General features: G+C 33.8%; 1 protein-coding gene and 1 long non-coding RNA gene across 2 annotated transcripts in view; one reads left to right on the top strand and one right to left on the bottom strand.

Moving 5' to 3' along the window:
- Positions 1-8,381, top strand: part of LOC145681990 (uncharacterized) — a 104,103-nt gene extending 95,722 nt beyond the window's left edge. Inside the window, exons 10-11 of the mRNA XM_081753591.1 lie at positions 6,303-6,575; positions 8,125-8,381. Of these exons, the coding sequence (XP_081609717.1) occupies positions 6,303-6,575; positions 8,125-8,288 (437 nt within the window). The 3' untranslated portion in view covers positions 8,289-8,381. The remainder of the gene's footprint in view (positions 1-6,302; positions 6,576-8,124) is intronic.
- Positions 1-24,587, bottom strand: part of LOC145680799 (uncharacterized) — a 241,866-nt gene that overhangs the window by 55,335 nt on the left and 161,944 nt on the right. The window lies entirely within an intron of this gene.

The raw sequence follows: 24,587 nt of genomic DNA, 5'->3' as shown, positions 1-24,587 counted from the left end.
ATCACCTAACCACAACTCACGTAGGAAAGACTTATGTCAGTATAAAACCTCGCCACAACGATTTCTACAATGTATAGTGTTTTGTATATATATATATATACACTATACATATATATACACTATACACTATACACGCTATACACACACTATACATATACATATACATATATATATATATATATATATATATATATATATATATATATATATATATATATATATATAAGTATATATATACTTAAAACCTAATACATTATTATATTACAAGTGAAATACGTATAGTCTTAAAAGTCGCTCTTCATTAGGTATTTCTTATTTCTGCTCAAGACTAGCCATTAATTTATATTTAAACGGCATTTGTAAAACTCAAAGATTTAAACGGCATTTATAATGTTTGTATTATGTTGAATTATTTAGAAATCTGATTGGCTTAACCCAGCAATTCAAAGCTTACACAACGTTACACTAAAAGGCAGATTTAGACCTGCTATTGCGCAAAGTTTAATCCTCATCTGATGAGTTGGATATAATGGTTTTTGTTTTGGAATACAACGCAAAATTTGACTGTTTCATAACTCAAAAGTCTACAGAACAAAATGTAGCAGTTTAGGTTCTAAACCCATGCCTAATGTGAGCTCGATCGAGTAATTTACATATACGATACAGTTCCTTTTTAACCGAATTTGATGGAGCCGGTGGTGCTTCGGTTAAACAAAAATTTGATTAAACCGGAATAAAATGTTGTGTATCTATCTATCTTTCTATGTATGTATGTATGTATGTAATGTATCTATCTATCTATATACATATATATACAGGGCCAGATCCAGGATTGTGTGAGGGGGTACACCAACAACTACCAGTACATTTGAATTAAATTTGATTTTTCAAAATGTCTTTAGACATCTGCGATGTGAATGAGGAATTCCTCTGGAAACGCTGTGCGTATGCTCTCGATGAATTCTTTTCCTTCAACCTTCAGAAAATTGACTTAAACTATTTATTTTGAAAATATATAATTTTGTATATTTGACTGTATGTTTTCAGCGGGGAAAGACATTGTAGCCAACACAATTCAAAACTGAACATTAGAATTGAGTATTGATAAACTAAAGAGGTAAGACTAAAACAATGAGATTTACTTCAATTTGTGAACAAAAGAATAGAGTATATTTTATTTTTAACTCTCTTTGGCAAGTTCTTTTTCTTAATATTCGGTTATCCCGGGAATTCGGTCAATTAGGTTAAACGGGATGGTTAGTGTATATTAGTTTTAGATCTTCAAAATATAACACAAAATTCGTCTGCCTGTAACTAAGGAACGATAAATTTATTCAACTTAATATTTCGCGGGGTTTTATAGTAGATCAAGTTTGACCACCATGCCAAGTTTGACTTCGAACGATGGAGTTTGAACTATGGGCTCTGCTTTCGAAAATATGATAAAAATGTCGACTGCCTGCAACTTCGAAACCGTAAAGATACTCAATATTTCACACACTTATTTAGCAGGTCAAGTTCTATCACTATATCAACTTCAGTTCTAGTCTTATAAGTTCGACTGAACTTCTACGGTATATAGTGTCCTTGATTATCAGAGAAAATCAAACAAAGAGCTTAAATAGATTCCATGGATAAGATTTCTACTTATTTGAATTTATTTCGGGATTAAATACCCATTCAGCTTGAATCCGTCAACTTTTTTTATGTCCCTGTTGTCTAAAGAAGTGGTTCTCAACCTAATTTCTCTCACGACCACTATTTTATCACATCCTCTTGCCAGCGATCCCCTTATAATTTCTGGATTGCAACAATCTTATATGTAATTTTTAAATATACTTACTGTGGAGACTTTACGATATCCATCTATTTCAATAACAGTAGAATCAATTTCTTGTATATAGTGCATACACTAACTTTCCTAAAAGTGGATGGATTGAAACCGAATTTGATCAGTTCATTCATATTACAAATATCGAGTCCGATCCGGCATATTGTTTCAAAATGGAGGCCGTTGGAAAATTTTGAAACTTTATAACTCCCTTAATTTTCGGTCATATGATAAAGATATAAAGTGATTTCTAATTTTGGTTAAAAAACCTGGACAGTTGTTGAGTTTCGGTCATATGATAATGATATGAAGTGACTTCTAATTTTGGTTAAAAAACATAGAGAATTGTTAAAAAAATATTAGTTTGATTTTCGAGAGGCCGCCAGTTTGAGTTACCTCATTGTTGTGAATTTGGTACATTGTTGTGTATGTGTTCAGTATCACCGAAACTGTTAAAAGCAACTTTTTGACATTTAAAATTTACGAAACAAATAAAATATCACACCAAAAATCTATCTTCATTGTGCCAGCTTCCTGGAAAAAAGACTATTCGCTCACATACAGGGGACGAGGTGGCTCAGTGGTAGAGCGTTCACCTCCGGTGCTTCGGGTACCTGATTCGATCAGAGCTTGCGCCGTGTGGACTTTGTGGTGGGCAAATGCCGTACTCATGGGTTTTCTCGGGGTTCTCCCGGTTCCTCCCACTTTCCCTCATTCCTCCATTTCATTGATTTCTTATAATCACCGTCTCCTTTAGCCTAACCGGAATAACCGTGGGACGTAAAACAAAGATTTCATTTCATTTCATTTCTCGCTCACACAGATACATGTACAATTCTGAAAAGGACTCTAAACAAAAACAATCTCTTTTGTGTCCGACAGAATAATTTCTCCATTGTTTATTTATCAACAAACGCAACACTGATATCTCATTAGCTTTCAATTTTAATTGCATTTCAATATGCAGATTTTGTACATTTGTATTTTTCTGGTACTTCAATGTGCACTTCTCATTATTTCCATATTACACCTTTTTCATTTAAAATGATATTTACACAACTCTACACCAGGTGAAACTGTTTAGTATACCTATTTTTTGTTGTTCTTAACAGTATGTATAAAAATAAAAATATGTGTATCAAAACTAAATCCAAAATAATATTTAAAAATATTTTTCGGTGTTACATATTAATTATATTTATCTTCTTCACTTATCTTCGCAATCCCCACGGAAACCTTTCGCGACCCCAGGTTAATCTGAAGTAATTATTTCTATTTCCATGTTACTTAAGTATTTCTTCTTTTTCTCACTATTATTATTATTATTATTATTATTATTATTATTATTATTATTATTATTATATCAGAAACTCATTGTTATAGCGAGTACACACCACCTAATGCTATTTACAACACAAAGTGTACATTGATGGTACTTGTACGCAATTAAATCCTTATTTTTATTTCACTCTTATCGTTTTTACTTTTATACGAATATATCTGCAAATGCTAAGACAGTTTTGAATTCAACCAACAGATGATATCCTAATGATATTAGCTGAAAACAGTGTTTCAACATAACAAGTTCCATTATATGATACAAACTTCGACATATTTATTGCCGTGACATCCTTCTCAGCGACTATATAATGTTACAGCCGAGTTGTAAAATAGGTGAAATAATGTCCATCCTGTCACATAACTTAATCTTAAATATTAAATAAAATCACGTGATATAGTTTTAAATCGGTAATATTTCTTATAACACAAAATATCTTATAAAACAAATTAATGCAAGTAATTTCAACAAAATGATTTTAGTATTATTGTGATATCCATAAGTTAAAATTATTGAATATATTTCAAAATAATAAATAAAAAAAACATTTATTACCCACAGTTATTAGCAATTAATATGTTTATATAAGTGTTATATACTAAGGATTCTGATTTCAGATCTTACAGTTCGCAATCGAACACACAACTTTGTCTCCTGGGAAAGATGCCGAACACCAAAAGATACCCACTTCAAAAATAAATACACATTTCAATTATTTATAGATCTAAAATCCTAATTTAGAAGTTAAACAATATTTAAGAAATGAATTTGAAAACTTAAGCAAAAATAAAGAAAGAAAAGTGAGCACACTCTTTCTAAAAAGAAAATTACGTAATAAAAGAAATAAAAACATGAATAAGTAGGCACACTTTCTTTAAAGTCAATGATATTGCTTTCATTAGAAAACATGAAAAAATGAATGTAAGTGCTTACTCATTTTCGTCAGGTACAAAAACTTAAATTCCTTTTCTTTTAAAGGAATATACGTAATAAACACATGCAAAAGGACATTTTAAACCATTCAATAACATAAAAATCATATTTACATTAACATATAATGCTAAAATTAGTATATAAAGGGTATATTCCAGGCACGTAGCCAAGGGGGGGTCCAGGGGGTCCGGACCCCCCCCCCCCCTTCGAGACCACAAAAGAAAAAAAATAAGGAAGGACGAAACAAAATGAAATAAGAAAAAGAAGGATCAGCGTTAAAAAAAACTATAGGAAGCTTTTGGTTACTTTTTCTTATGAGGAGATTTGTATTACTTGCAATACGTGGTGGCGAGGCGAGCATAATATCCTGGAAGAGCCAGAGAATTTGAAATTTCTAGAAATGTTACTTAATTCTCAGAATTTCTACTACTAGGCAGGAAGATTTCAAGCTTCCGAAAACATAGTGCCATTGTGTAACAGCGTGGACATTTTTTATCATAATTTTTCGTCATCGCATCCTTGCAGTGTCAAACATGATATTTCAAAAACAATTTTCTACTGCTCCTTTACCTGTCATTTGGAACAGACACTAGTTGACGGAATAATAAAAACAAAAATTTATATTTAAAGAAAGTTCTGTTAACATTTGATTCAACAGAGAAAGGAACGCAGATATTGTAAAATATTTTACAAGACATTATTAAGTATGTACTTTTTATAATAGTGAATATGTACTTTTTATAATAGTTGAGGTCATAATGAAAGGAAAATTGTTATATTTGAATAAACAGAGGAAGAACGTAAATACATTATAAAATCTTTTTCAATAAGTTTTTTATTATTATTATTTTACTCGAGATTTCTTCATAGTTTGTTCTTAAAATACTTACCAACATATACTCTTTTTATTGTCCTAACAAACCAATATATGTTGATAGTAAAGTAGTTTAGTCTGACCGAGCTCCTGGGCCTTCATAATTTCTTGTCACTTCCTCCTCCTCGCCCCGGTACGAAATCCTGGCTAAACGAACCAATATATGTTCCAGTAAAATAGTTTTCAATGGTCGAGTCCCTGGTTTGATGACCACCGTATTTCATAATTCGGACCTCCCCTTCAGGAAATCCTGGCTACGTGCCTGTATATTCCCCACATACAATATCTCGTAGCTGATGCATACAATAGACCCTATAAGAAAACTTAAGAAATATCAGATCGGTGGAAAAAATGACGTTAAGACTCCTTTCTAATGACGTATATGCTCCTTTGATTCGTAGTTTCCAATCTAATTTGTCTAGCTTCCCCTGAATACTTTACCCCCTTCTTTCAACTCGTGGTTTATAAGTGTTTTGTGTCTGACTCCTGCGATTTCAGATGCAGCATTAAATTTTCAGAAAATAATAATAATAATAATATATCTACAAACATTTCTGCATATCATTTTAGTGGAGTATTATTTTTTACCAGTTTGTCATTGATTCTTTTTAATGAAACCAGTTCTTACTCAGTAGTTATTTTTTCTTTCTACAGTTTAATTAAACGCCTCTTCTTAATTAAATAAATTACAGTAGTTTGTTTCTATCAGTAGGTTGTTCCAACTTACTCGCTCTTCATGTCTTTCTCCTAGAGTACTTTTCAACTTTTTTTTTTTCTCGCGTAGGCCTACCCATAGACACAGTTTGCTATTCATTAGCGTACACCTGAAGCTGTTTAAAAATATATTAAATGCAAATGAACTTATTAAATTTAATGCACATGTTCTGTTGATTTAAAAGGGAGACAAACAGAGACCCAATAAAGGAACAATCAGTGTGACAATCAAAAGACTATTTGAAGGGATATAAAGTGCACATCCGAAGAAAATTAATATGGAGAATTTCAAAACATATGGGAAACATTCAGTTCTACTAAAGAGGACTTTCCCCTTATCCACCCTGATAATTCGCCCACTCAGGACAATGTTAAAAATTCAAAAACTAAAAGTAAGTTTGCAACTTACTACATGTATTTTCTCCAACTACGATCATTCAATAAATATTGGAAACAGGCTTATTTTAGGATCACGTACCCTCAGAAACATCTTTGCGTAACCCCAGGGGCACCCGTGTTCCCGGTTGAGTAGCACTACGGGGCCTAGAGGATACGAGCTCCAGGTTATCAAATAGTGAATAATTACAATAAGATATTTGTTTATTCAACAGCACCAATCCCAGATGGATACCAGCATGTTCCAGGACTTGGTTATTATAAATTTTCAACTCAAACTAGTTCGTGGATTGAAGCAAAGATGTTCTGCGAGGAGTCAGGTGGTTATCTGGCAGTAATAAATTCTTTGTCCGAAGCAGCGGCGTTAAAGCAGATGTTTCCCCCGGAGGAAATGAGAAGGAAACACTTCGCACATATTGGCTTTCGTGAGAAAGAGAACGATCTTTTCCCTTACCTCTCACGTACGAGAAGATTTGTTAGTTTGCTTGGTAAGTAATTCAATCAATTTATAAAAATTCTATTATTAGGTATTATTGTTATTAGTAATAGTAATAGTAGTAGTAGTAGTAGTAGTAGTAGTAGTAGTAGTAGTAGTAGTAGTAGTAGTAGTAGTAGTAGTAGTAGTAGTAGTAGTAGTAGTAGTAGTAGTAAAGTAGTAGTGGTGGTGGCAGTAGTAATAATGGTAATAATACTAATGTAATAGTAATAATACTCTTTTTATTGTGGTACGCAACAGCACGCAACACTGGTACATTTATAATTTTTAAATTTGTATTTTCTCTAGCTTTTTCTATAATTTTTGCACTTTGAAATTTTGAATTTACGTCGATTCAAGGATTGGTAAAAAAAAAATGACACATTCATTTAAAAGGACTGCTTAAAGAAGATGTAACCAATTTACCTCGATGTGCAAAGATTTATTAGAACTCCAACATTCGCCAGAAAATCCTAGAATGGCATTTGGTGAAATCCAAATTACGAAGTTAGTACTCAAATTTCGCTTAAATGAAGAAAAGGCGGTTTGTTGGAAACCATGTCGCCGTTTGGCACTTGATATCAGAAGCAATCAAGAGACCTAGATACGACAAGGGAGCGTCCGAGGGTATTTGAAAGTGTAAAACGGAGTTGTGATTACATATTACATTATTATGTTCTTTCTTCATATGAATCATGTTTTACAGTGAAAATGTGAGGTTGTTGTCTAGCACATGCATCAGACATGGCCTGGTGTACGCAGGACAACGTTTATTCATATTATTTTGTCTGAATATTGCTTGAATTGAATGTGACTAGTATCGGCATTCACCAAGTAGCCCATGATGACGCGACATCTCCACTTTGTTGAACCACAAAGGATGGTGACGTAGGATGGTAGACTAGTCAAGTCACAATGCGGTTGTAAGCTCATGTTTTATTTGTATAGTACCACAGTTCTACCAGAATCATCCACAGCCGCTAACCTCATTACCGCTCTGATCGACGGCTACTTATTGGCTATTCACAGTTAAACTCAATATGTAGATCCCGTCCCACTATCCTACTACCTTTGAGAATCAGGGAATTTTATATTACTCTTAAGTTTTTTTTCTTAGTATACATTATAGAAATTATTTTGTAATGTAAAAGGTTTCCAACAAAGGAAAAAATCTAAATAGGTATTACTATAGATTCGCTTTTTCTAAATACAATTTTAAAGTTACAAAGATAGAAGAGAATTTTAAAAATTGTACTTGGTTACGTTGTAGTTAGTAGAAAGCCTAAAATTAATTATATCGAACTTTGATGCTAAGGTTAAGTGTTCAGTTCTCGGTGAGTGAGTAATTAATTCACTGCAGTATTTCAGATCCTATTTTCAACTGTAAATCCCTATTCTTTTTCTAAATCTCGCTACTGGAGAAATTAGCAAATAAAGTCATTCGGTCAGTCAACTATCAATACAGATCTGAACTTTATATAGTTAAAGATAAAACGATGTTTAAATGTTCTTTGTTCAAAGTTAAAAGCGAAGTTTGAAAGAGAACCTTTGACTTTTTACAGATGAACCTTTTCCACCAGAATTTCTCGAATGGTCTCAAGGTGAGCCCAATAACTATGAAGGTAAAGAGAAATGTGGATCTTTAGACGAACATGGAAAATTAAATGACATTTTTTGTGTTGGCGATGATGAATACTACATTTGCGAACTGCAAGAAAAGAAATGAAAGTGTGATTTCTGGAAAGACTGAATTAAGTTATTTTAAATTGCATTTGTATATAAATCATAATAAGAACAGTAAAACCTGTATGAAACACAATGTTTTCGTTTTCTTTTCATTTTAGATTTCCAGAAAATAAAATACGCGTTAACGCGTGTTTTCATGCGTACATTTGTATCTTACTTCATTTTTTTTTGCTTTGATTCCCGATATCTTTGTGTGCTACACACCATAAGAAATAAACACTTAGTTGCTTACTTAGCCTCGAGAAAACTTCTCAAGTCAAAATATTTTCCTGAAAGAGCTTAATTATATTGAAAACTAGCTGTTGAAACTGAGTCTTTGGTATACTGTACGCTATAGGTTAAAATAGTGCATAATTAAGTAACTAATTCTATGGCTTACGGAACCCGAATGTTCAAGGCTGCATTCACGTCTGTTTTTAGGAAAATGGATCCAGTCTCTATTTTGTATTCCCGCTGTATTGATTACATTTTAGGACGCTGGAAGAATTTGACTCCGATTAAGGCCCACAGAATGAGTAGGAAAGCGTTCTGGCCTTTCCTACTATATCTCTTTTTGTGGTGGTAGGTCAAGGAAGAAGTACATCGCAGTGAGTTTCAGGCTCTTGGTAAACTTGAAGTTAAGATGTCATCAGATACTATCTAGGTAACTAGCTTTCCTCTTGGCTTGTTGGGGAAAATCACATAATATAAACCTCTATGTTTCACAAAATATGTAATAAAAATGAAGCATAGTTACAATAGGTTGTAACTTAGGGAGAGTTAAGGACAGAAAATTGGCCAAATATAAGGAAAAGCGTGAGGATGTATTTTCAATAATTTCGGAGATTTACATATTTTAAAATAGGGAGTTACTTTCCTTCCAACTTGTATAAATTATTTTTTCGTAATTAGTACATGGAAAGATATATGCTTAAAAAACTTTACTGAACAATTTACAAAATGAGAATTTGACCAATCCTGGGTTCGACTCAGATGGGGACAGTCGGTCGAAAAAGTGTAAAAACTTTTTCATTCCAGTTTTCCTACTTAGATTTTTTAGGTTTTCCTCATTCACACAAGACCTATGTCGGGATGATTCCTTACATAATGGTCTCAGGCAGTGGCGGCTAATGGTAGTGTTGCAGCGTTGCGCAACGACCAAAGTTTTTCAAGAAAAAATATTATTAACAGTAGTAGTAAAAAATGAAAAATTTTACTTTATTTTACTCTCATATATATTTTAAATAATATGCTTTTTACTTCTGTAAATGTAAAATCCATTAATCCGTTTTCAAAAACGAGAAAACAGCCCATCAAGAGTCTCTAATTTATATTGCGTTGCAGCAAGCATACAACGACCAGATTCCTTCAGCGCGGGAATTGGAGCGAATGTTAAGTCTCCTTTCCCCTATCTCAGAAGTTAAAGGGACTGGTCGTTGCAGTGCTTCTGCAACACGGCACGGGTTTTAGTGAACGAGAATGCTTTTCGCACTACGAAAGATTTCTAAATTTTATTACACTATCAAGAAACAAACGAAATCCATTTTTATCCTTTCATATATTTAAATTACGGGATTGTGCTGAAGCAAACCAATATAATGATGCCTTTTTAAAACAAGTAATCACAGAATTATAAAATAAGAAAAAAAAATACGTAGTAGCTTAGAAAGCAAATGAAAGTAAACACGCATTTACAAATTAATTATTAGCTTATGTAGATAATGAAGGATTCTTGTAGAATAATTTATGAGTTGAGTTGATTATGAATTTAACGTCCCGTTCAGCAGCAGAGTAATTTATAAATACAATTTTAATACATCAATATAAAGAATCATACTTGAGCTCCTTCGTGGCTAAGCGGTTAGCGTACGCGCCTTTGGCGCGGGGGACCCGGGTTCGATTCCCGGTGGGAACTCAAGTGGTTCGGATTCCACGTAAATCAGTAGGTCCACGTGGCATGTAGCCTCACTGCTGAACGAGACATTAAACTTAAAGTCAACTCAAAGAATCATACTTCAAGAATTACTATGTTTTCTAAATTTCCAAACACAACGAAATTCGTTAAACTAGCAACCATGCGTGCTTTTGCTTCTGACAAGAATTGCCAATCAAGAAAAAAATCTGTTATGCCTTAGAACCTGGGTTAATATAATAAAAGATCACATTTCTTCCTTCCAAAGCATTATAGCACCAGACGTTTATGTTAAAAATTGTAAAACATGTCCCACTCTGTGGATATTATTTTTGTATATACATAATTCTTTCATAAAATAAATGTATTTTATACTAATGTCGACTATCCGTATACAACTGTGATGGAAAACGCTACAGTGCATTTGGAATTAGTTAGCAATGCTGTTTGTTTTGGCGTTCCTTGTGGCTCCTGTTACATGCTGACCCTACATTTGGCAGGTCCAGAGTTTGCTTATCAGAACGTATAACATTAATAAGCATTGTTTAGTCTCATGTGGGAGCAACGTTCTATATTCCATTCATGGTGCAGTGCTTACAACGAAGACTGATGATTTGGAATGTTGTTTTTCTTTCATGCACGTGTGTGTGGGTGTATATGTGGCATTCCTGATTCATATACCTTTCGAGTGTGTTTCGTTTTTCAGTGATTGCGTTGTGTATGTGTTCTAATTCTGTGAGTGATTTACAGTTCTGAATCAATTCTATACAATGAATTCTGTAAATAATTTACAGAAGAAGTCATTTTCCCAGCTCTCGGCTGAGGAGAAACTTGCGATTAAAGAACTTGGAAGGCCAATGCCAGACTTAGATATAGTGCAGAGCATAAAAACAGGTAAAAGGCAGTTCAGGAGAGTGTTCAAAAAAGTTATATACAATAGTAATGATTGGTTGTGTAGGTGCGAAGTAAAAAATGCACTATTTTGCTTTCCGTGTTTGTTGTTTGGTGGTGAAGAGTCGTGGACAAAATCAGGCGTAACAGATTTAAACCATTTATGCTCAAACGTAAAAAAACACGAATCTTCGGCTTCACATTTGAGAAGTGTTTTAAAATTCACACTTTTTGGAAAAGTAAATATTGCTTCGCAATTGGACAGTGCTTATAGGAGAAAACTGGAAGAACACAATGAAAAAGTCAAACATAACAGGTACGTACTGAATATTATCATAAACTGTGTTCGTTTTTGTGGCGTTTTTGAACTTGCTTTAAGAGGGCACGATGAAACTGACTTGTCCTCCAATCCGGGAGTATTTAGAGGATTAATAGATTTCAGTTCAGAGTTAGACGTTGCTTTGAGAAACCATTTAGAAAAAGCTACAGTGTTTAAAGGGACGTCGAAAACGATCCAGAATGAGCTCCTACAAGTAATGTTTGAAGTCTGTCAGGAAGAAATAACACATGAAATTAAAGAAGCTGATTTCCTGGCTATTATAGCCGACGAAACAAGTGACATCTCAAATATATTTCAAATGGTTATCGTTTTTCGGTACGTAGTAAAGGGCAAACCAGTAGAACGCTTTTGGAACTTTATTTCACCACCAAAGCACGATGCTGAAACATTAGCTTCTTATTTGCTTGCAGAATTGAAAAACCAAAGGTCAGGTCTTCATGAAAATTCACGCAAATTAATTGCACAAACCTATGACGGTGCATCTGTTATGTCTGGTTCTTCTAGGGGGGTACAAGCAATAGTTAAAGACACTTTTCCTAGTGCCGAATATATACATTGTTACGCTCATCAAGTTAATTTGGTTATGAGCAAAGCTGCTTCCGTAAATAGAAATGTAAGAGTTTTCTTTTCTAATTTACAAGGTATTTGCACATTTTTTTCTGGTAGCCCACAGAGAACCGCAGTTTTGGATTCAATAGTTCAGAAACGGTTGCCTCGCGCAAGTAATACTCGTTGGAATTTTATATCTAGAAGTGTGAATACCGTATTTGACCATAAAAAAGACATCATCCAGTGCATGAATAAGATACTAACGATAGATGAGATAAAAAATGCAAATACAATCCACCAGGCTGATGGCCTAAAAAAAAATCCTTATCAGTCACCACTTCAATTTTTGGCTATCTTTCTTCAGCAAAATAATGCCACTTGTAGAAATTTTGTTTGGGCAGTTTCAAAAGAGAGAAATTGACCCTTCTTCTGCACAACAGGCGATTTTAAACTTTGAAAAGAACATTAATACAATAAGAAATCAAATTGATGACGACAGGAACAAGGGAATAGAATCTACAGAGAGAGAATCAAAAAAGAGGAAGAGTGACAGTACAGAATGGAACAGAGAAGCTAAAGAAGTATGTGATGTTATAATTTGCGAAGCTAAAACCCGGTTTAAATTCACAGGACATCTTATGGCAGCAATGTTGTTTTCACCAGATATGTTTCCAGATTATGCTGTAAATTTTCCGAGAGAAACAGTCAATAAAGTGTGTTCAATTTACAGTTTTTTCGACAACACTAAGCTCTGTCACGAACTGTCTTCAATCTACGCTGCAGAGGAATTTCGATCCCTGTCGGGGGCTGTGGGTTTGCTAGAATTCATTGTTCAGAATAATTTAGAAAAATCATTCAGTGAATCTACAAAGCTTCTGAAGTTGATATTAACTGTACCTATGACATCAGCAGAAGGAGAAAGGTGTTTTTCCACATTGAAAAGAATTAAGACATTTTTAAGAAATTTGATGTCTCAAGAAAGGTTATCAGCATTGGCTATGCTCTCCATTGAAAAAGACTTGATAATGGGTATACCAGACTTCAACCAGCGTGTAATAGACAGATTTGCTGCAATCAAAGAGAGAAGAATGGACTTTCTATTTAAATAAGGTGAGTAATCTGATAAAATTTTCTACATTAATTTTTAGTTCTTTTAAACATTATTTTATTTATTTTCATATGCCACATAGTACTTGCATCTAAGGTTAAAATGATTAATCAATAAGTCCAGTTTATGTCTTCCATCTCCAATCGTTCGTACTGCAACACCCGAGACCACAATCCACCGGCCGCCACTGGTCTCAGGTCGCTTCCTCCTCCTTCTCCATTTTTATTCCCCCTGTTCCCCGAGTCATGTAATTGCCGAGGAACATTGTCCTTCGTACGTGACGGGCTAGCATGACCATAGATGCTCAAAGCCCAGAAATTAATTTCGAATCCTAATCCTCGATACCCATAACAATACATCTTGGTAGTGCTTGACATATTCTCTATTCCGAATCCACCCGTCAATTTGGAATCTTTACTACATTAAATTCTTTCATGAAATAACAACTTTCAAATATCTAGGGGCCAAGATATGAAAGGTTACTGCTGACATGAAAACAGCCCTAAGTCATCGAAGAAATACCGAACCAATATCCAAAATAATAATAATAATAATAATAATAATAATAATAATAATAATAATAATAATAATAATAATAATAATAATATAATCATTTGTTCCGAACTTCCTCTACAGCCAATACGCAGAAATCATGTTACGCAGGGGCAAACGTATAGAAATCCTCTTAAAATAGATGGGCTTGGGAATAAAGTCGCGATTGGCCAAACAGACTATCTCCACCAAGACTCAAAAATCAAAATCGTTAAGAGCTAATTCACAGGTCGATATTCACGTTCTAAAAATCGCTAATGCCCTGAGGCGTAAATCAAAATCGTAAATCAAACTTTCCAACCTCCAGAGTTAACAATATACGAAACCCGAAAGTATTCATATCTTTAATCACAGAAGAAAAGAGCAACTTTATTACTTTATATCATTCGTTAACTGATGTTAACTGGCTTTATAACTATTTGATGAAGATAGACCTTTGATAATGCAATGTGACAAATCCAATGCAAAACATAGAAAACATAAACCATTTTCACCATCACAGCCAAGGGTTCAGAGGGAGGGGTACAGAAGGCAGGACACAGCTCAATCATAACCTAAAACGCAAATACATAAAACTACAATCAAGTCAATATGCTACACCTATCTTGCTGTGTTTTGTAGAGCATTTACTCTTTAATAAGTGTCATGTTGCTGAACGTACTTTGCGATTGAAAATATATATTTCTTCAAGAATAGCTTATTCAACCCCTTTGTGTTCCCTTGTCCAGTTTTCAAATATCCTTCTTTAATGTTAACTTACGTCACAAATTCTATGTATTATTCGATTTTTAAATGGTTTACCTTTGGCGGTAATCACACTTAAGATGACTTTTGCATATAGATTCTGCTTCATGTTTTTGTGTGAAATATTCTTGTGTCTTATGTATATACTATTATAGTAGCGAAACGTTAAGTTGTGTACAGTTTTGTGTTGATAAATTTTTTAAAGCTACGATCTCTAGTTAAGTAAGCTCGAATGCCAAAATAATATATCAATCAATCAAAATAAAGCAAGTTCATCAAAAAAAACTCCTAACAGCCTTTAGATAAAAAAGTAGAGATTCACCTAAACGTTTGAGTCCCATATTTAGACACACTCCTCTGATCAATAGGGGTGATTCATCCCCTAAATTATCCTAATATATCGAATTCTAAATTTTCTCATTGGTTCTAATCTTATACGCATCATATTATCACCACTCCAAATCTCGAAGTCGCACTTTGCGCCATGTACTTAACCCATTCTCGTGAATATTCCTGTTATATGCTGTATCTGTACATATGAGAAGATAGGCAAATATGCATTGGCAAGAGCTTCGACAATCTCGTCTTATCACGAAACGTATTAATCAACTAAACCATCGTTCTTTTTTAAAGATTCCCGTCTGCTTTAGCCTAACCGGAATAACCGTGAGACGTATAATTTAAAGATTTCATTTAATTTCATTAAAAAAAAAGATTCATAAAAGTTTATTTACCCTCATGGTCTCACGAAGGCTAAATAAGCTATTTTCAGAAGAATTAAACAATTTGTTTCAATGCGAAGTGTTAAGCAAATCTAAGTCAAATAGACAGTGGCCCAAAAATAGGAATACAGACCTGCATCGATCAAGTATGGCATTTTAATTTATTCAGATAATGAATTTATTTGCTTTGGTCTGTTCTGAGCTTAAGGCATAAGTGAAAAGAAATTAAGAACAGATAATGAGAAAACTAAGTCAATACCTGTGTAAATAAGTAAATATTATGAAATGCCATGCGCCGATCAGTATCGGACTATATATTTTCTCTTGAGCCACCCTGTATAATTCAAATATGTCACAGGTTAACAATGATCTCTGAAGAAGAAAATTCAAATATTAACCAATTAATTTGAAATATATCTGTCATCCGAAACAGACATTCCATATTAATATAATTACATTCGCTAACATTTCATAATATAGATATATAAGCTATGTAAATTTCGTATCTCCACGCAACACTCCAACAATCATGGCGGATGTAGTTAGTTAACTATTCATATTACGAGGAGTTATGTGGAAATTGATATGAAAATCTCTTCTCTGCTACGCAATACAACATTAAATATCTTCAAACACACTACAGAAATAATCGTTGGTATTATATATCTAATTTCAAAAATAAATTGTCTGTACAACAGTGATAATTGATAACAGTTTATAGAACACCTTTAGGTCATTTTTAGTTTCCCGGAACTAAACGTATTGCCTATATAAATCATATATTATAAAGAGTTTAAATCTTATAGTAAACTGGGAAATAGTGGCAAAGCATACTTTAATCGATTTGTGCTGTAAGTACAATGTAATATATACAAGGGATGTTTCTGGTGATCTTGTAAATTTAGTTTAATTCATTTTTATATACTAGTTTCCAAATATATTTCGTTGTAGTAATCTTTCTCTTCTCTGCTACTTTAGTGCATTCCTGGTTGAACCATGCTTTGTTTCTACGTATTTCTGCGTGTCCCAATATTTCGTTTGCTGAAATCTTAATGTTTTCTCTAATTTTAACCAAGTATCCTGAACACTAGTGCAATCCGAACCTTCTAAAACCGAGAATCTATTCGACACTTGAATCTGGCTCCCCTCTCACCTGACTCTAATCTAATTTCTTTAAATTAAACCGCTCCGTTTTCAGATATTGAATATTTCCTTTATTCAGCGATAGTCTCTCTCTTTTTATCATAATCAACTCCTCTGAACAACCGAACATTAGTTGTGCTAGACAGTTTTCTTCTACCTACTAAAACGTGATCGATTTGATTATGTGTTTTTTCCGTCTGGTGAGGTCAAAGTATATTTATAAACGTCGCGATGTGGGAATTTTGTAATCATCACGATAAGGTTTCTGGATGTTTCAAAGTTCAAGAGTCTAACGCCGTTATCACAAACTTCCTTATGCAGACATTTATTCCCTATAATCCGTTTGAAAATACCCTCTCGTCCTACCTTTGCATTAAAACTGCCTAACAGAATTTTCATATGGTATTGCAGGAGATGATCAAATACCCGTTCTATTCTTTCGTAAAAGCATATTCTGTATTGTCATCCTTATTTTCTGTTGAGCATGTACGGTACATTTAAAACAATAATATTACACGACCGACCCAAGAGAAGTAAAAGAAAATCTATCATTAACAAATTCAACCCATGTAATTGCTGATATTACGTATTCGTTTGTGAATGAAAGCCCTTATCCTAGTTGGTAATTCGTTCCCCGTAAAAGAACGTAAAATTTTCCGACTTGACTTCTCCATTTGCTTCTCATCTAACTTCCTGATATCCCACTAGGTCCATCTTCTATTTCTAAACTCATTCGTTACACATTTTAATGCGCCTGCCCTATAGAGATTCCTTATCTTTTATGTTTCAATTCTCATGTCGATTTTACTTTGCTGAGTTCGTGTCAAGTTATCAATTCTAATCTGAGGATTCTGCGAATATATCTGAACAACCCTTTCTTTTACAGAATGTGTTGTTAGCCCCACACCAAATTCCCAAGCTTGAGGATCATCCCCTTGTCTGTCCGCTACTGCTTATTCACTATATTCTCAACTAACCTCTATATCCCAAAGGCCTTCTCCTCGATCACCTGAGGACGCGTCGTGCCGTACCGTTGTGACAGGAAGACCACATTTTACGGAAAGTGATATATAAGTAGCTATATTTCAGAATTGCAATAGGTACTGATTATCCGAACACTGATTTAAAACACACAGGAACAATCAATATGTTCGGATATATCGATGCATATTAAGACTGTGAAACCTTCGATGCCGTAAAAATCGTAAATTAGAGACTAGTGTCAGTGTAGTATTTCATGAATGCATCGTACGTTTGACTATCCGAACTATTCTTGATCTATCGCGTTGTTTCCTTTATAGCTACGCCTACATAACTTTATAATATTTTTGTACTCTTTACCTGTTCTCTGCCAATAGCATCTGTATGAAATTATAATACAAAACGGAAATACGGAAGAATAAAATTTTAAAAATGTGATATTTCGCAGGTCATCTCATGTAAAGGGATGTAAAGAAGGTTCTTCCCAGCTTCTTTATTAACAATCACTATTTGAATTTATTATATAAATCTAGTACACAAGATAACTAAAACCACTTATCTATAATGTGATGTTTCGTAGGGCGCCTTATGTAAAAGGCGCACTGTACCTCTCACAGGTTCTTTACCAATAGTAACTGTATGTATTTATTGTACAGAACTGTGGTATACAGAAGAGTAAATAAAATCGTTCATCTTTGATGTGGACTCGCAAGGGCGCCTAATGTAGGGCGCATTTCACAAGTTCTTTACCAATGAAAATGTAAGAAATTATCACTAAAAACTTGTACCTTTATTTATACTGTGATGTTTCGGAGGGCGCACCGGGACACTCCCGGTGGAACGGTCGGCCTGCACGGGCCTGGTTCCCACCCTTCCTTAAATGACGCCCATATTCTGAAACTTGCGTATTTCTGGCTCCTTCTCTTCCCTGCTAGTTAGTTTGACCCTTTCCCCTCTTTCAAATGCAATATTGAATTCACAGGCCTTCAGTGAAAATAATAATGGAAATCACTGGCGCAAATCCCGGGGTTTAGGAGGGGGACATATCCCGTTCAGTCTTGAAACTGGAGCTACTGCCCCCTCCGAATAATCCCATTTTAAATGCGGTTTTTTAAAGGGAGAAACGTGATGATTTGTGTCCGATTACCACAAAGAAAAGTGAGGTGAAATTGATGTCGCCCTAAGATAAGCCTCAAATCTGCCCGTCTCCCAATGTTGAAGACAATTCTGCTCCCCTAATCCTCCACAGCATTGCTTTCAGCTTCATAAATATTTTGAACATCGCTTAAATTAATATTATGGGAACGGTCTTACACGTCCTCCTCAATGTTGAAGACAAATTTGCACTGCTGATACAAATGACATTTATTACTATTATCACCAATTTATATTCATTTCCAGAAAACTTCCTCACACCACCGTACTACGGTTTTATTCTTTATCAGCTTTGTTCTTAATGGGTCAACAATTCTTACTCAATCCTTATTTTGCGTTTTGACTGTATTTGAATGAACATCTATTTCTTAAAGGCTAATTCCATTTGTGACTTACACAACAACAGACGAAAGACGGCAGTAAATATTATGTATTAGAAAAGTTATAAGATATTTTCATGGGCAAGTTTTAGGTTATAAATAAGGGACTTATTTAAATATGTAAACAAAATCACTGAAACAAATCTGTAAATATATACGTGACTTACACGACAGTAGGAGACATTGTGTTTTCAATAAGGGTTAAATATATAAAAATTCTGTTCTTCTGTTGCTACAATGAAACTAAAACTTTTTATGTATGTTAAGAAGATACCAAGCTACAAGACCAAAATAAAATTATTATATTTTCTACATTTCTTTTAAAATATATGCCAGAAATATAACGTGACGTACACGATATAAAGCTGTGACTTACACGACAGGTCGAACATAATGTCTTCGTTTAATTACGCTTTCAAAATCTATTGAAGGATAAAGTAGTACTAATGGTTTATAGTATTAAAAGGATGTTAACAGGCAGAGCAGGAAGTTTAACAGTGTTAACAATTGTTTTATTCGAGCAAAATTTGTCGAATTTCTGCCTGTGATCGATACTTGGTTCACTTAATATCTGCTTGACGTCTGTTAATGCAACATAAGCCTAATCTTTGTGTTGCAACCAATAAAATTCTTTACTTTGATGGTAATGTCTAACAAATGTTACATACAGTTCTTTGATTGTTTTCTCCACATTCAACAACATATGTAATAGTTCTTGTTCCGGCCAAGGGCACCAATACCCAGTCTCCAGTGGAGTATTTTCATTCACTTCGTCGCAGCGTTTATTCCCATCACATGCGACAATGAACTGCTCTGGAATGAAATCAAGCTTCCTTTTTGGTGAAGAAGTATCTTAGATGAGGGAACATTGAATCGTATACGCTGAAACACAATGAAAGTAGTGGTAGATTCGTGTTTTTGGAATATTACATATTTTCCTTTTATAGGGTTTCCATTGGCGCATCAGGTCAAATATTCTTGAAGTAATACTCTCCACTACAGTATATTACATTAATGTTCGGACATAACTTGCGTGCGCTCCCAACAAATTCTGAACCAGATTGAGGATCAATCTGTCCGACTTGCGTTACCATCAATAGGGCCTTCGCCATACACCGTAGCCGGAATTGTTGATCGGAAACCCCGGATGACGTCCTTCAAAATCTTCCATAAGTGAAGAATTGAAACAAGCAACTGCAAACATATCTTGATGCATGTAATCATATCTGATTACGTACGAATCATGTTCTTTGGTATCATTGTCTCCAGGAAAATATATTATTGCAGTTTACGTAGTACAACTGTGTGATATCCAGTGAAGTTTTTATATCTCTTCTTGGTACATAAAACACTGGTACACTAAAATCCATTTGGTGAAATATCATTCTTTTCAACGTCTCTTTCTATTTCCGCTTCCATTCAGCTTCTGAACTAGACAATCTGAAAATGCAATAGAAAAGAGGAGTGTTACATATCTGACTTGGCCTAATTTCAAAACCTTAAAGTAAACTTGTAACTTACATATTTTCGTTTGAATAAACATGTTTCCTACCAAGGAAGCGTGACAGAGCATTAGCGTGCTAGATTTCGGCTCGGTAGGTTGCGGGCTTAAAACATATATAAATAGCTGGCAATTCTGACTGAGGTGTTCCTTATTCACACCAAGCAAATGCCGAGATGATATTCTTTCAATAGCTTTGAGCGAATACTTTCCCACATGCCCACTTTCGTGCTATACCGGCCTGAGCCTAAGATGCCTAAAAGCAAAAAAATACCAATTTACAAGCATGTATACATAAAAAAGAAAAAGTACGAGAAAACCAATATTAGTATTAAGAATTGCTAAAGCTAGAAACTTCGGAACAACATATGTTGGCATTGTTTCAAAGACAGTAGATGGTTTCTGTCACGTTTTTTTTTTTTTTTTTTAACTCATTTCTAGATCACATAGATTCATATTGTTTAACTTTTCATTCATTTTTTCCATTTCTGTTCCATTCAAGGACACTTTACACCCATACTTCATAATATTGCTTTTATCTTTCTTATCTTTCATTCTCTTACATTAAACATGGCACGTAGCCGGCCTTAGGTGGTGTGGGGCCCGATTGGGAACATTTTGCGGGGTCCCAGGTTTATAATGTACTTGCAGGTCTGTAATACCACACACACACACACACACACACACACACACACACATATATATATATATATATATATATATATATATATATATATATATATATCGCTCTCCCTGCTGGTCTAGTGGTTAGTGCGTGCGCCTGTGGTGTACATGATCTCGAAACCGATTCCCGGTGGGAGAGCACACAAAATTTAATTTTATAATCACTCCCTTTCATTAATCATCCATCTCCTAAGAACAAATCCCAAATCCTAGGATGTGAAATAATATATATATATATATATATATATATATATATATATATATATATATATATATATATTTCATTTTCAAAGTTTAATAGAGATTTTGCATACAGATTGGATGATAATCAAAATGTGCGCTTCAATAGTGAGTAAAAGGGCCTAGCGGAATAAGCATATGGAAACTGCCCAAAAAGATATCTGCACCAAATTTACAGTATCCACTAACATTTATCAGAAACTCAGTTTCCAAACGTTTCAGCCTCCCAAGCGCTTTTGGAGGGGTGTTAGGAGGGGGGAAGGAAAATTGAAATTCTTTTTTCTCCTGAACGTTTGAACCGATGTTAGGTGTTCTCAACAAGAGAAAAGTCGGAAAATATTTTTTAAAAATTTTTGGTTGTTGAAAATTGAAGTAAAAACTGTTTTTGAAATTTTCAAACAAAAAATTTAGTGGAAGACTAACTGGGACACCCACAATTTTTGTCAGTTTTGTCTTGAGAGGGTCCCTAACAACATATATTGTTTTCATTTTGTTTGCAACTGTACCTCATAGTGAAAAGAAGGAAAATGAACATAGATCAGCATCTATGTGGTATACGTATGATACACAGTGTACATCAGTAGGATAACCAATACCTTTGAATGGGGGAGATGAAGTGGTTATAATATTGGAATCTTATGATAACAATTATTTTTTATCTTAATGGTAATTTGTCGACGAGGATGAAAGGGGTTCCCGACCCTGTTCGTACCTCACTTAGCTACGACACTGCAGTACATCAACTGAAATTATACATTCCCGCATTTTGTGTTAATTTTGAACATAATCAATGGCTTTGCACAGATCTTTGTTTAGTAATTGTTCTTGTGTTGTAAAAGTTGGTTAATAATATGCCTGTTGTTAATAGGTATTTATGTGTTTAGTTTGTTTCGATGGCATTACTGTATATTTGTGTTTAACATGATCAAATAAAGAATGAATTAAAAGAAATTAATCCTCATCACTGTTTTCGTCCACTACTGGAAAAATTTCGGTTTTCGTGAACATTTTACTGAGTATTACAGCTGGTTGAATGATTTTCGATAAGTATCTTTCACATGATAAATAATACACAATAGCAGCAACGTGAGAACAGCAGCCAACAGTTCTGTTAAAATTTTCGGGGCTCCTCATTTAAAAGTAACCCTAAAATTGAGTTTTAGTTTCCCCATTACCGAAAATTTTCCGGGACAGGACCCCGGACCTACCACTAAATAATATCCTTGCTACGTCACTATGCAAATATTAAATATAGTAAATATCTATAGTACTATAGAATTTCATATTAATCTATTAAATACAGCAATGTATCACCAATGTAATTTAACAAATTTGACGTGTATTTCGAAGTATCATATCTAGAAATTTCAACTTTCAAAAATGTGCAGAGATAAAACGATGCAATCCTTACTAACTGAGACGTCCTGAAAACGAAAATGCAGTCATTTTTTCTTATCACCCTCAGATATTTTGCTATGAAAATGATGATGACAGGTGTACTGACAGGTGTAAGTGTAATTTTGGATATAAAATAAAAGGTGTTTATGACGATAAATTCTAAGTTTTAATAAAAGAAATTCATTTATGTGAAACTAAACATTGCAAACATATCATTTACAAACTTACGTGCATATCGTTATTACGTATTTTATACAGGGCGTTCCGGGAAAAGAAAAACTTAGCATATGTATTCAGAACCTCAATACAAATAAGAATAACAATGGAACTTTAATCGAAAATTTTTAATTATAGAGATAAGGATAATAAAAGGGTCAGAGGAATGATCAATTCAAATAATTACTTTTAATTATCTCTCTCTCCGTAACTAAGCGTTTCCAAACCAAGTCGCAGAAAAACTCTTTTTTTTTTATTTTTTGTTTTTTGTATTGAGATCCAGAACACATAAGTATGGTAAGTTTGTCAGTTTATCCCCGGAACACCGTGCATATTTATTTATAAGCTTGATTAAGAAAAATAATTTACGGCAAAGATAGTTTCAAAACATTTTCATTCTTCTATGTTGTTTAGTCCTCTTTCAGGAGGAACTAGCAGTAATCTCTCATCGTGGACAGGTCCCATTTACCTTTATAACGTTTTCCATCTGCAAGATTTCCTAGTGAAAACGCTTACCATATTCATTGCTTATAGCAGCTAATTCTTCAGAGAAATGACTCAAATGGAAATGCAGACACTGAATGAATTTTAAAATACATATTTCACTCTTGTGCCTCGCAATTTTTCAAGAAGGTTTTGTACCAGTATTTCATAGTTTTTTCCTTTTACAAGTAAACGAATCAATGTCGAAATGTAGTTGCTTGACTAAACTTGGCAGAGAAGTGTAGAATATGTAGAAACGAGCGTAAGCAAAATTTAAAGTGCTTCCGTCCATAAAGACGGCCGCAGCAGACAAAATCCTAATTGATCAGAAAAAGCCATAACAATTAAAACGATATCACTTCGTTTTAGCCCTGATTCGCTTTACGTATCTTTTAAGTTATTACGTTATTATAGTAAACATATCAACTACTAATTTACTGACCATAAACATGAATTGCATCCAAAAATCTTCGATTTATTCCTCTGTAGTATACGTACATAAAATGTCAGCAGCAATCATAGCAAATAATGATCTTGATAATACCAACATGTCCTATCCATCATAAAACAATAATCTTACTCATGACAACGAATCAATAACAACGTTCTTTCTTTTAATTATATCTAAGTTATCTGTTTAATTATTGCGCCTCTGATCAATGTTGATAAAATGGGTACAGATTAATTATAGTATCGCTGTAAATGTCGCCCAGAACGGGAATTCCGTAACAGTATTCACGGAGAAGGAAAGAACCCTGGATATTTTCAGAACACTTACTTTTTGAATAGCCCTCGTACTAATCATTATTACATCAATATAAATATTTTTCTTTTCTCTTCTTTCTCCATATATATATATCAATTCATTTATAACAATATTTTTCTTTTATTACTAATTACATATCATAAACGTCGATTCATTACAAATATCATTTATGGGTCTATCCAAAATTATAGGTAATTGATGACTTACGCAGAGTTACTACTTAACTGTTCCTCTTTTACATTGAGCAATAACATCCATTTACAAACAATATTATTTATAATTAAGATCGTCATCTTATCAAAACAACAACAAGATCAGAAGGCAATAATTACATTTAAAAGCTTCAATTTAAGATCAATGTCATGGATTTCAAGTTAATACAATCGAATCTCTTTTGAACACGTAAGAAAAAAATAAAGATAAACATAACACTCAAAGTTAGTCAATAACAACATGTTCTATCAATAATAAACTAATAATCTTATTCATGACAAGTCCCAAATAAATTATTAGATGAATCTCGGGACGAACGATT

Source organism: Thermobia domestica, chromosome 3 (assembly GCF_964235325.1).
Source record: "Thermobia domestica chromosome 3, izTheDome1.hap1.1, whole genome shotgun sequence".
Taxonomy (NCBI): domain Eukaryota; kingdom Metazoa; phylum Arthropoda; class Insecta; order Zygentoma; family Lepismatidae; genus Thermobia; species Thermobia domestica.
The sequence above is the reverse complement of the archived record's forward strand: the minus strand, read 5'-3'. Positions and strand labels throughout refer to the sequence as shown.